The sequence below is a fragment of the Ipomoea triloba genome, chromosome 3, assembly GCF_003576645.1.
Source record: "Ipomoea triloba cultivar NCNSP0323 chromosome 3, ASM357664v1".
NCBI lineage: Eukaryota > Viridiplantae > Streptophyta > Magnoliopsida > Solanales > Convolvulaceae > Ipomoea > Ipomoea triloba.
Window position 1 is genome coordinate 4550394 of NC_044918.1, and position 17648 is coordinate 4568041.

Consider the following 17648-nt stretch of genomic DNA (forward strand, 5'->3'; position numbering starts at 1 on the left):
CCTAGATTCTCGCAGCCTACTAGTACTCCTCATATTCATCACCTAGCGTATGCGGATGATGTTATTATTTTTAGTACTGGTAGGCAGGGGGCTATCTGCAGGGTGATTAGGGCTTTAAAAAAGTATGAGGACATTTCTGGTCAAATGGTTAGCTTCCCTAAGAGTGCTTTTTATATGCATCCTCGTACCTCAACCAGTGTTATTCGCAGGATTAGAGATGTGACTAGGCGCATTCATAAGCCTTTCCCCTTTACATATCTTGGGTGCCCTATTTATGTTGGTCGGAAAAAATGTGTTTATTTCTCATCTGTGGTGGAGAAGGTGAAGGCTAAGTGCCTTGGGTGGCAACGCAGGTTGCTATCTAAAGTTGGCAAGGCAGTATTAATTTCTTCTGTTTTGCAGGCTATTCCCTTACATCTTTTTGCAGCTTGTGCTCCTCCTAAACAGGTTATTCGGGATCTAGAACGATGTTTTGCAGGCTTCTTTTGGAGGCAAGCAGGGGGTGCTCGTTACAATTGGGCGTCATGGAAAACGCTAGCCCTTCCCAAAAAGGGGTGGGGTTCCTTGATCTAGACCTGATGGTACGAGCGTCTAGTGCGAAGCTGTGGTGGAATTTTCGCACAGTGTACTCTCTGTGGGGAAATTTCATGACAGCTAAGTACTGCAGTCGTGTTCACCCGGTGGCAAAGCTTTTGCAGTCTTCCGACTCGCATACTTGGAAACTCATGATTAGCGTTAGGGATGAGGTGGAGGCGGTCTTGGGTTGGCGGTTGACTCATGGAGATGTTAATCTCTGGTGGGACAACTGGTCAGGACTTGGTCCGCTAGGGCGCCGTTACCACTTCCCTGGCGTTGAGTACTCTGGTGACTTACTGTCCGACTTTATTCAAGATGGGAACTGGATTTGTCCGCCTATGATGACCTTTTGCCAGTGGGTTTGGAGGCGGACACGTCCCGATTGGGTCAGATGACTTTTGATATACCTATTTAGCGGGTAGCTTCAGATGGTAAGTTTTCTTTCTCCTCTGCAAAATCTCTGTTAAAGGCTGAACCTGTGAACTCTGATCCTCTTTTGAGTAATTGCTAGCACAAGCACCTGCCCTTTAAGGTGTTTTTCTTGGCCTGGCGGGTGCTTCGCGGGCGTTTGCCCACGGACGACGCTATGGCCAAGTTTGGACACGTTATAGTTTCTAGGTGCTGGTGTTGCCAATCCCCTGTTAGGGAAACTATTGATCACATTTTCTATACAGGGGATACAGCAAAGGCTGTGTGGCGGTTTTTTATGCGGTCACTGGGCCTTCACTTTAGTCATCATGGTCTCCGGACCTTGTTGGCAGGGTGGAGGCGGGTGGTTGCTCATAATCTTCTTGTTTCCTTTGTTGTTGGCAGGTTACCTTATCTTATCCTTTGGGAGTTGTGGAAGCACAGAAATGCATGCATGCATGGTAGGGGATCGCCCAGTGTGCCGCAGGTGGTGCATGGTGTGGCGGAGTGTCTCTTTCGGCGGTGGCCAAGGGAGCACATTCTATCGCCGAGTTGGTCTGTCATTCTGTCCTACATGGACTCACATGAGCCTCGGCGCGTAGTACGTGCTATTAGATGGGATCCTCCACCAGATGGTTCTTTAAAGGTCAATATGTCGTACTCTGAGTCTTTGGGTGGGACTGCTGCCTTGGTGCGTAACCGGGGGGGTGGGTTTTGCTATGGCTTGGCCATGTCAGCAGTTGATGGGTTTCGGGATATTTTCCGGGTACTGTTCTGCTGTCTTGAATGGTGTTTAGCCTAGGGGTTTACATCTTTGATCTTGGAGTCTGCATTGTCTGAGCTTAAGGGTTATGTTGATACCTCTATTCCTATTCCTTGGTCCTTGGATTCTGATGTGTCCCGGCTTCGCTTTCTTTGCTCCTGTGCCTCTGTGTCTGTTATTCAATGTCTGTCGTAGTGTAATCTTCCTGTGACTGCTTTAGCAGATTGGGTTGGGGGTAAAGATGGGGAGTTCAGGTTTCATAGTCTGTCTGACCTACCTCCGAGGGTGCGGTCATTGATTGTTCATGATGATCTCCCCTCTGTTGTCTTTGAGGATTATGATCCACCTTGATCTGTTTTTGATTGATGCATGAGATGCCTTTTTAAAAAAAAATGAAAAGGAAGAAAAAATGAGAAAATGAAAAAAGTGAAAATAAGAAAAATGAGAAAAAGAAGAAAAAACAACAAAAACAAAAGGAAAAAACAAAAATGAAAAATGATGAAAAAGGAAAAAAGAAAAGACTGAAAGAAAGTTGCTTCTGCTATTTGCTTGGTTTGGAGGCGATGATGGCTTGGCTTTAAGCTAAGTTTAGCCTCAACAACGCAAGTGTCAGCGGTAGAAGAGACACCCTAGTCCGAGCTGAACAGTGGTCGGGCAGGATTTTTTCAAATCCGGTTACCTAGTCAGGCTTGCTGCTGGCCAATAGTAGCTGAACCCCTTCTGGGTTCCGGGTGGGGTTGGATATACTTGGGGTGTATACCTTTTCTTTCGTGTCTCGGTCTTTTTCTGAACATTATCTATCCATTCACTCAGTAAGTCTTTGTTTTCTGCTAGCTAGTTTATTTTATTTTTTAGAGGTGTGCATTCTTTGTTCATTGTATGCCTCTTTTATTTTCTTTCGGCCTTCTGATGTGTGTTTGGTCTGCGAGCTATATTGGTTTCGCCCTTGTGGGCTTTTATTTGAACAGACCATGCCTCAACGTCGGTGCTTGCGGTAAGAAGTTGCACCCTGACCCGGGCTGAACGGTGACTGGGTAGGAATTGTTCAAATCCGTTGGCGGTTAGTCCAGGCTTGCTGCTGGCCCATAGTAGCTAATCCCGTTGGGGTTTCTGGTTCTGAACTGCTTTCTGGTTCTTGCCGTTTGTTGGCCTGCGTGCCGATGTATTATTTATTTTTTTAGGCCTGCGTGCCACTTTTAGTTTATGATGGACTTTTCTGATTATTTGTTATGATTTCATCTCATTTTCTGAGTGGCCTGTGTGCCTATGAGATTGGTGGGTCCGGGTGCCTTGTGCTGTGCTTGGTATGCATTACAGCTGTTTGAAACAGGTGTTATGTTGCTGGATGCGGCAGGACGGCGCATGGTGCTCAGCTGATACGTAGGGTGCTTGGTTTAGTGCTTTGTCTTGGTTTTGGTGTGTTTGGCAGCTGTTCCTAAAACAGTCGTTATGCTGCTGAAATTTCGACAACGTACTTGAAGACTTGGGCTGCTCACAAGCTTCTGGCATTTATTCATCTAAATATTTCTTTAGTTATGTTTGGGCTATAATTAGCTTGGGCAGTTTTTCTTAAGGTTTATAAGTGCTTGAACATTGCATGGCATATACTTTGAGGTGGGAGTGTTTCCCTCCTTATCCCTCTGACTGGTGAGGCGTTAGCATTGCTTAGATTGTGTGCATTACATAGTTGCTTTGGATAAACCTGCAAAGATCTGTACCAAGTATGCTAGCATGCGGTCTAAGGGTGCGTCTCTTTGCTTAGGATATCAGCCGGGTGGCTCCCCTTCGGTCAAAATTCAGAGCTCTGTACGAGGGGGAGTTGGAGGGCATTCTAAGGGTGAGGACACTTTCAGTTTTGGGGAAATGGAGGGGGACATTGGTCCCACGCCTAGTATGGGGCAATGTTCATCATTTAAGACTTAGCCATTTTGTCATTTGATTAGGCTTGTATAGCCAGCTTTGTAAGGCTTTATGCCTAGTTTTTGAGGAAGGGTCACTTTTGGGCCCATGTATTGAGTTCTGAGTTGAGGATGATATAAAATGATTGGTTCTTTAAAAAAAAATTTGTAACCCTAAACCCTAACCCCTAAATCGTAACCCTCTACTGTATACCCTAAATTGTAAATTGTAACCCTAAACCCGAAACCCTAAATTGTAACCTTAAATCGTAACCCTAACCCTAAATCCTAAATCGTAACCCTAACCCTAAACCCTAAATCATAACCCTAAACCCTATACCTTAAACCCTAAATTGTAACCCTAAACCGTAAACCCTAAATCGTAACCCTAAACCCTAAATCATAACCCTAAACCCTAAATCGTAACCCTATAACTAATCGCACCATACCCAAATAATTGTCCCAAAATTTCACTAAGTGGCGCCTTCTCTCTTAATCCCTCCTCCCACCTCCCTCCTTACTCCTTCACTTTGCCCCAAATCTTCCTCCTCGACAACGCACCGGCAACGACACACTTAGCAGTAGAACAACAACAAGCCATTGAAGTTGTTGCAAATATGTCTAAGGTGTTCCCCAAGGATGATGAGGCTCCACCTGGTGGTGCCAATGATATGACTAAACTCTCTTATCTTCATGAGTTTGGAGTTCGTCAAAACCTTTATGTCTAATAGATATGAACTAAATGAAATATATACATACGGTGGAAATATATTAATTGTAGTGAACACAACCCAACGATTACCTCATTTGCATGATACTCACATGATGGAGCAATATAAAGGAACAACATTTGGGGAGTTGAGTCCTCATGTATTTGCTGATGTTTCATACAGGGCAATGATTAATGAAGGAAAGAGCAACTCAATTTTGGTTAGTGGATAAAGTGGTGCAGGAAAAACTGAAAACACTAAGATGCTTATGAGAAACATGCATATCTGAGTGGCAGATTAGGAGTTAAAGGACAGACTATAGAACAAGAAGTTTTTAGAAGTAAGCTTTAGCATTCATATCTATTGTTTTCATTTAAGGACCTGATATCTGTGGTTGTTCCTTTAGAAGCTGGTTGCCCTCTTTTGATGTTCTAATTTGGATAAAAGTGGCTGGGATTTATGATGTTCTTAAATTGATTTGTAGTGGAATACTGTTCTTGAAGCATTTGGAAAGGTCAAAACTGTTAGGAACAACAACGCTGTTGAGATCTGGTTTTCTTCTTATGCTACTTGTACACTCTCTAATTTTTGTTAATGCTCATGCAGTAGTTTTGGTAAAACAAAAACAAAAAAAAAAACAAAACAAAAAAAACAAAAAAAAACAAAACAAAACAAAACAAAACAAAAAAAACCCTAAACACTAAACCTTAAATCCTATATTGTAAGCTTAACCAGTGGGGTAGCTCAAGTGGCAAGTGAGCTCTCTTTGTGGGGAGGAATTTTGGGAGAACTCGAGTTCAATTCTCACAAGTGACGATTCCCCTTGGGCCAGCTCCTGTGCTCCCACAAGACCTTGTAAATTTACCAAAAAAAAAATAAAAACATATATATTGTAAGCTTAAACCCTAAACTCGATGGATTTTTCTAGTTATTTGTTATGATTTCATCTTGTTTGTTGAGTGCCTGTGTGCCTATGGATTGGTGGCTCTGGGTGCCTTAGGTGTTATGTTGCCGGTTGCGGCAAGACGGCGCATGGTGCTTAGCTGATACGCAGGGTGCTTGGTTTAGTGCTTTGTTCTGGTTTTGGTGTGTTTGGCAGCTGTTTAGTGTTCTCCCTGGATAGCCCCTAAAACAGATGTTATGCTGCCGAAATTTCGACAACGTACTTGAAGACTTGGGCTGCTCACACGCTTCTGACATTTATTCATTTCATTAGTTCTTTATTTCTTTATTTATGTTTGGGCTATAATTAGCTTGAGCAATTATTTTTAAGTTTTCATACTTTAGACCTGATCTTTATTTTTGGGCTTGGGTCCATTCCTTCATTTATTAATTCTTTAGTTTAGGTTCGGCCATTTCTTTTGGCCCTATTTGATTTATGGTCACTTTTGGGTCATATTTTGTAAGACAATTATTTTTGTTTGTTTATTAATAAATTTTTATTTTTGAAAAAAAAAATCCCTAAACCCTAAATTGTAATCCTACTAAAGATCTACCTAATCATGATAGCAGTTGGAAAACAAAACCTAAATTCACAAATTGGAAATTGAAATGGAAATCTAAATTGCAAACAAGATTAAAAGTAGAGATAGAGATTTACCTACTCAAGATCAAAGCTTCAATGTAGATCTTCTTCTCAAAGATTGCAAGGAAATGTAAATTGTCTCTCTCTACAATCTAAGATGAGCTCTACCTTCTCTCTAAGATTTCTAAGTGATAAAATGTAAAAACTAAAAAAAACTCCCTTGAAAACTTTTTAAATTAGTCCTTAAATAGCTTCCCAAAATTGCCCTAGAACATTTTAGCCTCGAGTTGGCCCGTCCACGTCTAGTCCACGCGTGGAATAGCGGTGTGGAAGTTGCTGAATGTATTCCACGTCGTGTCCACGCGTGGAACCTTCTGCTATGCCTTCTTTCACCAAGTTCACATGCTTCTCGCTTATGTTTCCAAAACCTACAAAATCATTCCAAGTGTGCCAATAGTGGAACTTTGCAATTGATTGACACATTATAGCATAGAAATGCCACCAATAATTCACAAAAGGATACAAGTTCATTCCTAATTCACCGTAACTTAGACCATTAGCCTAGTTATCTTTGACACTTATCAAAGTTTTCACACTTTAATTTTGCTTGTCCTCAAGCAAATCTAATTCAAACCACAAGCATATAAGATAGCTAGGATCACTCAATTGAACATGCAGGCAATAAAAAATGAATGCAGAAGATACCAGAGAAGGGAGATCCTTATGTTATCTATAAAGGGCATTAACTATATGCCATACAACTCAAGGAATATACAAGGGAAGCAAAAACCCCTTTAAACTCGGGGAACACACATCTCTTACCAATTTACAAGCATGCAAACCAAAGTTGGATTCACCTCCTATTTTGCCAGGACCTTCAAGCCGATCCCACTAGTGGGAATGATGTACACACTTCAATCAACCATCCAACCGAAACGCATAAAAATAAGTGAGGGTAGGGGCATGGACCGCTCACCGCCAATGGCTTGGACGGTCACTCTTTCTTCTCACTTCACAAGGTAACGTCATCGAACACTCGACTTCACATGGAGCTCCATACTTTTTCAAAGATCGATGCAATGGGTACTCGAACTCTAGCGAAACGGCTCACCTCCTCTCTTGTTTTCTCATCTTCTATGATAACGTCGTTGGGACAACCAACTTTACGTAGATCTAATGTTGCAAAAATCGCGCCTAGGCGCCGATTAATCGGCGCAATCGGCACCCGGCCGCGGCGAGGAAGGCCGGAATCGCCCTCCCCGGCTAGGCAGACTAGGCGGCACCTAGACCGCCTAGCCGGCTAAACCGTCTCAGCCTTTGTTTTTTTTTTTCCTCAAATTCAACAAAACCAGAAGTCAGAATCATCCCCCACGCCAATTAATCTGCAGTTCGCTGAGTAGTAGTACCGCCACGGCCACACCCGCGACCACCGCCCTCTGCCTCCGCCGGTGACCTCCGCCAGCGTTACCCCACGCGACTACGCCCTTCCGCCAATTTCCTTCGCCTCCACCTCCCACCTCCACCGGTCATCCCCTTTAAAAACAAAACCAGAGTAGTACATTGCAGACGTGAGGGGAGTGATTTTTGTGGAGAGAGAGCAGAGTGATTTTTGTCTTCAAGTTTTGTAATTTGGATTGTGGAGAGAGATCGCAAATGTGAAGTTGTGGAAGATTGGAAGGGAGTCTGGGAGAGTGGGAGATAAGATCAAACGTGAAGTTTTGGCCTTGGGAAATGGAATCACGTGATTAGTCTGGGAGAGGGGTGCTTTTTTTATGGGAGAATGGGAGGCTTAAGGCTGAAGGGGCTTAGGCTTTTTAATTTATAAAAAAAAAAAAAAAACATAAATCGGGCGCCTAGGGGGCGCCTAGCGTTTTTTGCATCCTTGCGTAGATCTCTACACTTTTTCAAAGACGGTGCAATGATTTCCTAGAATCCTAGCAAGATGGTTTTCCTCAGATTTTATCTCTAGGAGTGGCCTTATTTAGTCTTTTTTTTTTTTAAAAAAAAAAACGTTCTCCATTCAACCCCTCTTGCCTTTTACTTGGGATAAGAGATTTCCTCTCAATACTCACCAATAGGCTCACTTTTTGCCCCATGCCCTACCAAGATTAGTCCAATTCTGGGCCTCACTTACAATTATCTTTCTCAAATTAAGGGGTGCACACTCCCACTTCGAAAGATCGTTGACTAAGGTCCCAACAAAATAAGAGGTGAACATCATGCAAGCATGCAAGAATGTAAACCTACTTAGCTCTAAACACTCTCATTGGTACCACTAGTGCGTCATTTTCACACTTTAAACTAACCAAACATCGTCCTCGATGTTGCTTTGAGGACCAAGTGGATTAAAGGAGCACGAGTCTAGCATAAATCATGCAAACAAGCCAACTCCTTTCCACACTTTAGAAGTGTTTCCGTGGTGTGGGGTCACAACAAAATAAACCTTTTGTGAATCAAAGAATGACATGCCCATCATTTATGTAAAGTGTTATGCAAAGCATTCAAATATTTCCATACTTTAGAATTGAAAACGAGGCATTCAAATGTAAAAAGGGATAAGAGGTTACAACCAAGTGAGCATCCCTCTCTTTTCCACACTTTAGCTTCGAACCATGGGTTGCCTCCGCCATCGGTGCTACAAGAAAAGTGTTAGCATGTAAACATTTCAAGGTGCAATGGAGTAGGAAGCTACTCCTTTTATTCCCTCTTTTTTCATTTTCTCTTTTTTTTTTTTTTTTCATTTTTGCTATAATGCTTGGGATGCCTCCCAAGAGCGCCACAATTAACGTCTTTAGCCCGACTCAAATGCAAAAAGTAAACAACCATCAAGCTAAAAAGACATCAAACATAAACTATCTAGAACATGCTAAAAAAAACTTTAAACTAAAACCATTAAAAGTCTAGGAATTTAAAAGTGCAAATATTGAAATTGTTTAAAGTAAAGAGCAACTAAACTAAAAGCAATAAAAAGCAATGAAAAGTAAAGAAAATAGAGGCGGAACCCCACGTATAGGGAACATAATATTTTTGTTGGGACCTTAGAACATCATTCAAACAAATCAAAATTTTCCTCATATCAAGTCTCTTCCTTCATCATGTCTTGCTCTTGCCTTGGAGTGGTGGAGTCTTCAATAATGGTCACCATGGGACGGTGGATGGATGTGGTTCATGAATTGAGCTTGAAGCTCCTCAATCATCCGATTGTCCCTTTCCACAACTTCCCTAGCTCTTGCAATTTCATCTCTTTGTAAGGCAATGACATCACCATGCCTTATGACACTTTCTCCATGTTGCGTGAGCATTTGACCATGTTGAGTAATCATGTTCCCGTGTTGGGTGAGGATGTCACCATGGGAGTGTAAGAGTGCCATTTGCTCTTGATGTAATTGAAGATGAAAAGCTCTTGTGCTCTCCCAATCCATGGTGGTCGGCATCGCATGCGGTGCGACATCCTCTCCTCCTTGCTTTTCTTGTCCCTCTTCTTCATTCTCTTCATCATTCTTCTCTTCCTCATCAGTTTCTTCATCATCATCCTCCGATTCCGCGTCGTTCACCCCCAAGTCTCAAGCTCATGGCAAAGAAGTCCATAATTGAAATCCCTTCTCCTCTTGTGCGACGACGGCTGCTTGGAGCGTGGTTGGAGGCTACGGCGATGGTTTCTCGGCGAGTAGTGGCGAGACTTCGGCGACCCTGGCAGCAGCTCCACGAACCAACAACAACGATGGACAGAACGGCGCTTACACGCAACCTCCCCTGTTTTTGGCGATAACGACCGTGCGAACTAGAGTCGAGCCTCCTCTACCATCACCTAAAAAGGGTGTCTGGGAATTGAGCCCGTAAACGGCGTCGTTTATGTCGCCTTCTGCAGCAAAACGGTGGCGGCTTCTTCAACCACTAACAACAACAACACCAATATTTCTTCCGGTTAAAGCATTACCCCCTCAACTCTTCCTCCTCTGTTGGACACGTTTGGATTCAGATCTTAGTCACACTCGTAAATACACTTTCTTCCTATTCGCCACCACAATCTCCCCAAACAGCCCATTGTTTTCTTCCCTGCGATCTAAGGCATAAAAATTGTACGGAGTATTATTTATTATTATTTTTTTGTTTAAAGTAGTAATCTGATGACTAATATGTTAGGTTTCTATTTCTTCTCCTTTTTGGCGTGTTTTAGGAATTCTGAGAGTTCAGTTGCTAAGAGAGAACAGAGCAACGGGCTTCCTCAGCAACCCAACAAACGAGCCAAATTCTTCTTCCTTTTATTCTTTTATTATTCACTTTTTATTGATATTCACTGATTCTCACGCTATTTGCTATAATGAATGAATGAATTAATTAATTAATTAATTACTAAGGAGTAATCTTGGAGATATCGTGAAAATGACACAGTTACCCCCTCTCAAACAGCCTTCAAACGGAAATACAGATGGAGGATCAAAATTGTCCCCGTCACAATAACTGTATCCATAAATTGTCCAAATTTTGATGGAGAACTAAAATTGTTCGTGCCACTACAAGTCTAAGACCAAAAAAGAAATTTACTCAAAAAATTCAAAAGTCATTTTCTAAATTTTCAAACACACCTTTGTAGGAAAATAATCACATGCATGAAGATCTTTGATCATCAGATACCCACATCTCTGGATACCATATTGTTCTAATAATATTAATCTACACAAATACATGGATCATTTCCGTCTTCGCTTTTTATATGCTTTGTTTTATATTTTTATGATAATAAAATAGAACCACATCGTTCAAAACAAATTATTCGAAACACAGCGGATATTCTTTTGAAGAAAAAATATATTTCCTCAACAGCATCACATTTTCCTTATAAATAACAAATACTTTATGTCTTATTAATATACATTTTTATTATAAATACTACATTTTTATAATGACCCGATCCGACCCATCTCACGGATAAGAATTTCACTGTCTCACACAAGTCCGACTCATGTCTTAAATATCGGGTAGAAATAAGTTATAAAAACTCAAAATCGATTACAGATTTCAACCACAAATTATTAATATTACAAATACTAATATGAACATACATGGATTGGTTGGCTCCTTGGACATACTACAACTATCTAAATTTGATGTTCTATGGATACCTTTTTTTTGCCAAAACTGAAAAGCAACCAAAATGCTCATTTCAAGTGTACCACCTGAACTCATCTTTGTCTCGTGTCATATCTCAATCTGTATAGCAGAAACCAAACACAAACTTCAACATTCGACCAAAACAAACTTTGAAACATTGGCTTCAACTACAATGCTATAGAAGCCCACAGGCTCGTAGGACGACATAACAGATTAACAGACAGTTTGTATGGCGAAGTCTACTGATAATTTGGAGAAAAGTAAAACACGTTGTTAAGAGTTCACCAATGGAAACCACAGCGGTTTGTATCAACATACCTCTTCCTTTTGCGAATCCTGTAAGAACCACCACGGGCCGTCTTTTGCAGACAATCTGACAGGAACATAAGTTTTTTCGGTGTTAACATTGGTGTTGTCAAAAGTTGAGCACCAGAATGCAGGCTTATATATATATATATATATATATACAAAGTGTCTGAACTTTGAAGCTTACAAAAAGTTTACCAATAAAGGGTTGTTAAGCAGTACAGCTAATATTATCAATTAATTATACATTTTAACCCAATCAGCTAACAGTCATTTACCAAACAGGGCCATAATCTGATGATGTGTAGTAGTTAGTAGTTACCTCATGAATCCAGTAATTGTACGCAAGCCCATGAAAATAGTCAATCCAGACCAAACCGCGGGAAGACCAATGATTGGCGGTGCATAAAGCAAGAATGCTGATGCAATAACCCCGACTATCATCTACAATAGTAAAAATTCTTAGGAAAGAATTTTGGTGTGATGTGGTTATCTCTTTTTCAAACAATTGAAGAAATAGGTACTGTTAAGATCACTCAACTGGGCTATAATGCACATGAGCCAAATCACACAAAAAGACCAAAACCAATCAATTAGCTAGTCTAACCCAGTAACCCATGACCTTATATACCCATATGTTCTCTCTTATTTTTTTTTCAATGTGAGACTCTTAACAGGTATAATTTGGCGAGAGCTCTTTGTAGAGGTTATTTACCATGGAAGAAGCCGCATATGGGAAGTCTGAAACACCATAGTGAAGCCCATCAAAAATGTAAGCGAGAGCATTAATAGGCTGGCTGGCACTGACAAACTGAAAGAAATAATTCATATCAGAAGCCAAAACGAATAAATAAATACAAAAAAGAGCAAGCTCAAAATATAATCGGTAACAGACCAGTAGACCAGATAGAGCAATATCTAGCACTTGGGCATCATTGGTGAACAACTTTGCGAGAGAAGGAAAGGACAGTCCCAATGCAATCGCTAAGAAAACGCCAGTAAACAATCCTGACTAAAAACAGAAATAATTACCACATTAGTATACGAGAAAAAGACGAGGATCAAAGTAAGGAAACGGAAACAATTGAACAGAATGTTTTGACTGAGACACAGAAAAGGTCAGAGAGCATGATAGAAGATTCAAGTCACCTTCAGTGCCACTTGGGTAATGACTCGGAGTCTCGTAAAATCCTGTTTGGCGAATGAACCCGCAATGAGAGCCTGCAAGATGGATAAAAAAGAAGAGTAACTACTTCGAATCGCCTTGCAAATATGTTATTATCAGACGTTATTTAGATGAGATGGAACGAAGCATTATAACCTTGTAAGATTCATGCAGTGTACAATTAAAAGATTACACGAAAGAACGTTAAGCGCAAAAACTACTCTGTAGATCGAAGCAAGTGGAGCACATAGTCCTAAGAAGCTGATTTAGATTCATTAATGACATAAAATAACGAGTCCCAAGAACTGAACAATGTACGGTTTTGCATATCAAGAAAAAGAGTTTGAAAAAATCTCTTCTATGCGCTTCAGAAATTGCAAAAAGTATTCTTTGACTAATCCGTATTTATTCATCTCGAGAAACTTATTAGCAGTTTTTTAGAAACTTAAAGGCTTACCTGACAAGATGCAGCTTGAGCATCTGCCAGAAGCGATGCAGACAACCACACCTGCAAGCATATCTGGTGAGCAGCCATGGGAATTGCTCCTAGACGAGCTGCCATTGATGTGCTCAAAGTCACTGTCAAAACAGCGGCCAGGGTTCTCCCAAGGAGGAAACCACCTAACAGGAACAATAGTCAAACGGAAAGCATTACTTTCTTGAGTGCCAAGGCCAGGACATAAAATTGTCCAATTCACGCATGGTAAATAATGCTAGCAAATACTCGATGAAAACTAAGTCATTAAGGTACAAAATTCCACACAGATGTTTTGTTAATGTATTTCCAGCAAATCCTATCAAAATATGCCAACAAGAAATATCGTAACCTTCGCATCCACATATATATTATTATCCTCTCTCCTAATATTGTATAATTAAATGTATTGTTGTTGATATAGTATTGCTTTAAATTCACCTTTGTTAAATTATACTTCATCATAATTTTTTTTTAAAGCAAAAAGTAAGGAAGCTGAAGTACAGGAGGACCATTATTCATTTTTGCCCTTTTTGCTTCTTTTGGAGAAAAGTTTCATTTTAGAAAAAGCAATATAGCAAAATGACTTAATATGGACAATAAAGAAAGAGATACATTGACATGAATCCATGTTTTAGTAGCTAATATGGCAAGTAATTATCAGCAAGTTTTAGTAGCTAATATGGAAACAACTAAAAAAACAAAAACAAAAACTTACCAGATTTTAAGTAGGCTCCAAAATCCATGTTTTTCATGCTTGGAAGCAACAACACTGTCTTCTTATTAAGATACCATAACATCAAAATGGCTACAATGTATCTGCATTTTAAAACATCAGAATTGCATAAATGGATATGATTTATAATATGTGAACCAAACTGTTAAGGAACTTACTGTGAGGCAACGGTTGAAATAGCTGCACCAGCTATGCCAAGTCGACAAATATACATAAAGATAGGAAAGAAAAATACAGCTGCAAGATTTCCTAACCCTGCAACATAGTCCAAATTGTATAAGTTAGGATAACATAAAGCACTTAGAGTATACTGAGGAATTATTCGTTTCCAGTAAATTGAAGAAATGACTACTTATATTCAGGATTGTTTTGTCCGTATACAGCACGACTTAGCAAGTTCCTTAAGCAGAAATGACTGGCAAGATAGCTTCCCAGCCTTTTTGTTGGGCGAAGGAGGCCGGTGAAGGGCCAAGTCCAGCACCAGGTGGCTAAGGGATTGTTGGGCGGAAGCCTAAAGGGCCAAGTCCATCACTCTACCTCTCGAAAATGTGACGCTATAAGAAAATAAAGTTGCGCCTTTGCTATTGGCTATAGCTTCTGGCGTAGTGATAAGCATTTGATCCTAACAAATGGTATCAGAGCCAGGTCTCGGGTTCAAGACCCAGCAAGAGTAGACAGATGGAATCTAGTTACAGGTTTTAAAGAATTTCTTTAATAATGACAGCCAATGATATAGAGAACTTGCCTAAACATAATACAGGGGTCCTTGTATCCTTAAAACCGCGGAAAATGCCTTGGATGGCTAGATAAAGTACAACAGCTGGAGCACCAAGTGCTCTAAGTTTAAGAAAATTCTCTGCTGGAATTCGCATGGGTGAAGACTGCAAGGATACATCCATTAAAATGGAAATCGTATTTTCACAAGAAACCAACTTATCAAAAGTATATTTTTGTGAGAAAAATAAATAAACAGAAGTGCAAGATAATTTATGAAAAGTAAATAGAAATTTTTGCTTCAAAGAAGTATTACTTACTGTTGGAATACCCATCATGCTTATAAAAACTCCAGAGCCAAGATACATTGCTGCGGCCTCCAACAAACCAATTCCAAACGATAACACCAAGGCAGTGGAGACTGATGGGAGGGGTTTCCTTTCAGCTGTTATAGAAAGAATGATATTACTCAAATATGATAATGCCTGAAAATTTTGTATTGGTATTCTTTATATTTTTTTCCATTTTCTAAATTTATATTAGCTGTCATGCCTATTTTAACATGTTGATTTACTTACCTGCAGCAGAATCCCCATCTGCAGATTTAGCGATGTCTTCGGCAACGAAAGAAGTTGCCACACTTAGGAGAGGGATGTTGAACACCTTTGATATGATGTTAAATATTGATATTGAAATGCCAGCCGAAGCCAACTCGATTGCACCTTTAAAAATGTTTAATTAGGAGCTAATCAGCATAAAGTGAACTGCATTATATCAGCAAAAATACAAACATTACCCCATAGTTTCTTGGAAACATTAACTAGGAACTGGAAAATTAATATATTAATAACTGAATCAAGTGTGTCAAAAAAAATTCACTTCCCAGGCATTTAAGTTCTTACTAGCACCAAATTGGTGTTAAAAAGGACTATACATTAATAACACCTTAGAATCATACCAAATGAATCAAATGTATAGGAAAATATTCAGTTCCCCACTTGTATTATTCTTTCATGTTAGAATATATTGGAACACATACCAAATAAAGAAAACTTTCAAAGACTAATAAAGCAAAAAAAAAAAAAAAAGTAAATAAAGACCCACTTTTGGTGTTTTTCAAAGGTCTTGGGGCCTTAGACCATGCTCTTCATTTAATTGGAGATTTAACATCAAATTGAAGAAGAAAATACTGAAAACCAAAACGAATATCAACAACCCTCTGGACTTCTTTTTTCTTTTTCTTTTTAACTTTTTTGTTGTGAAAGTATTTCTCCTTTTCATTTTTACTTTTTGCTGCAAGGAATAGAGAAAAAGAAGATGATTCAAACTTTCTTCTGGGAAGGGTATTATAGTCTGATAGCCAAGTTTTCACCAATGAACTATGACCACACAGGATAGATCCCAGAATTAACATCTATAAACACAAGGTTATGTTTGTTTTTGTCTTGCCCTGCATAAAGTGGGAACCTTGCCAATTGGCTTCAATATTTTACCACATTATGGGTGCAATTGTGCAAAAGGTTTATAGTGAAGCACAAAACAAAAAATAACTCACCCATCCTTCCAATATAAGCTGTTTCCATAAGCTGTGCCAAAGGTTCAATTGCCTGTCCAGCAATAGCAGGTAAAGAAAGCATTATGAGCTCAGTTTGGACACTAGCAACGGATGGTTCTTCAATGGAGTTACCTGACAATGCACTGAGAACCACGAGTCAGAACTTTATCCTATTTAACTCCACACAAGTAATTCTTCTGCTTTTCATAAATAACATCATAAAGACTAACTTAAAATATCAAGTCTAAGTAGGCTCTGAATCTCACATAGCTCCTTCATTTGATCCACCGATGAATCTCTCTCTGGTTGAAGCAAACTCCTCCAATTCAGAAGAACTCAACTCATACTCCAGAGCCTGTTCATCATTTAGTAACCCACAATTTTTAATCCTGCCAAATCTCAACCCTTTCCTAAGGCTTGCTCCAGGACGATGAACCCGATTAGCATTCCATGGCAAGGTCTTAACAAATAAGGTTTTCTTAGCTTCTCTCCTATCAAATTGTTTTGCAGTAATTCCAGAAGATATTCCACCGGTTAGCTTAATCACTCCCATTGTGTGCAATGAGCTACTAGCAGTATCTGTAATATGGGGAAAAAACACCCATTAGACTTTCCTTGTAAATCCCTAATTTTTTTGAGTACCTTTCAGTTTTTTCCCACTGAGAAACAACTGAAGATTTAATAAGGGAAACAAATGAGCCCCATACTCTGCTTCATCATCCATTCATCCGCATTGACATCAAATTTGAAAGTTAAGACTTCAATGGGAATATAAATCAAAGAAGTTGCAATAAAGTTAGCATCTTTTTACTTAAATTGCAATAAAGGTAGCATCTTTTTACTTCTTTTAAGAGATTTCAAGAAAATTCCGATAACCCCGTGAATTGCAGTGTAGTACAGGAAGGTGAATACCTGATGGGGGGGGTTTTGAGCAGGAAAAGAAGTTATCACTTATCAGAATCCAGAGAATCCTCCACACCCAGACATTCTAGTACAAACACACAAAAAGGGATCCGATTTGGAATCTGGGTAAGAGCAGCTCTTGAGCTACATTTCTTGTATAGGTAGGTGTGCTTATATAGAGGTTAAGCGACAGTTGAGACTTGAGTTGAGAGGCCTTGAATGAAGAGGGAGGGGGTAGTTGGGAGAGTTGTGAAGCAGCCGTGACGGTAGTACATGTAAATTATAAATTATATATAAATGGACTAATGAAATTTCTAATGAAATTATGGTGGCTAAGATTAAAAGAGGCTAATAGTTTAATTCTTTTCATGAATAAAATTTGGAGATAATGTAGTTAAGTTGGTTAATTTGTTGACTTGATAATCATAAAGTTATAAGTTTAACTCTCTACGGGAGTGCCAAAGGCCTTGTGGTTAAGCGGCATGAAGTGATTCTCCCAAATGGGAGGTCATGGGTTTGAGCCTCGGTGGGGGCAATGTTGACTATGTTGACTTTGTTGGGCTTCAATAGGTTGAGAAAGTATATGGACAGATACTACATGTAACAGGGTCAACAGTATTCAACAAAAAACTCTCTACGGGAGTAATTTAATAATGTTTTTTTAGTTTAAATCAATCAGTTATGACGTTTTAAGTTGGTTTACTTCTTTGTGGTCAATTGTCAGCTAAGATCATGAAATGAAATTTATTATTTCACAATATCAGATAGTGAGTGTAATTTTCCTTGTCAATAAAATTCTATT

General features: G+C 39.6%; 1 protein-coding gene and 1 pseudogene across 2 annotated transcripts; one reads left to right on the plus strand and one right to left on the minus strand.

The window, feature by feature from the left end:
* Window positions 1–578: 578 nt before the first annotated feature.
* On the plus strand, window positions 579–2098 carry LOC116012353 (annotated as a pseudogene).
* Window positions 2099–10717: 8619 nt separating this feature from the next.
* Window positions 10718–17077, minus strand: LOC116012254 (protein DETOXIFICATION 45, chloroplastic-like). 2 transcript variants are annotated; one of them, XM_031251755.1, is made up of 15 exons: window positions 16856–17077; window positions 16210–16522; window positions 15944–16086; window positions 14967–15110; window positions 14709–14833; window positions 14420–14555; window positions 13833–13929; window positions 13657–13757; window positions 12921–13084; window positions 12448–12519; window positions 12194–12310; window positions 12014–12109; window positions 11621–11742; window positions 11311–11365; window positions 10718–11091 (listed from the first exon to the last, which is right to left on the minus strand). In XM_031251755.1, the coding sequence occupies exons 2-15, from the start codon at window positions 16494–16496 to the stop codon at window positions 11080–11082; spliced, it is 1671 nt and encodes a 556-aa protein (XP_031107615.1). In that variant the 5' UTR covers window positions 16497–16522; window positions 16856–17077; the 3' UTR covers window positions 10718–11079. The 2 variants fall into 2 exon arrangements, with proteins under 2 accessions (XP_031107615.1, XP_031107616.1); XM_031251756.1 differs by lacking the exon at window positions 16856–17077 and having other exon boundaries at window positions 16174–16289.
* Window positions 17078–17648: the final 571 nt, after the last annotated feature.

Bases quoted from the DNA above. Each gene is read 5' to 3' on its own strand.
- LOC116012254 (XM_031251755.1), bottom strand. From the start codon at position 16,496: ATGGGAGTGATTAAGCTAACCGGTGGAATATCTTCTGGAATTACTGCA. The intron at 13,085-13,656 runs GTAAGTTTTTGT...TGTTCCTGTTAG, and splicing joins TGGAGCCTACTTAAAATCTG to GTGGTTTCCTCCTTGGGAGA. The intron at 12,520-12,920 runs GTAAGCCTTTAA...TCCATCTTGCAG, and splicing joins CTCAAGCTGCATCTTGTCAG to GCTCTCATTGCGGGTTCATT.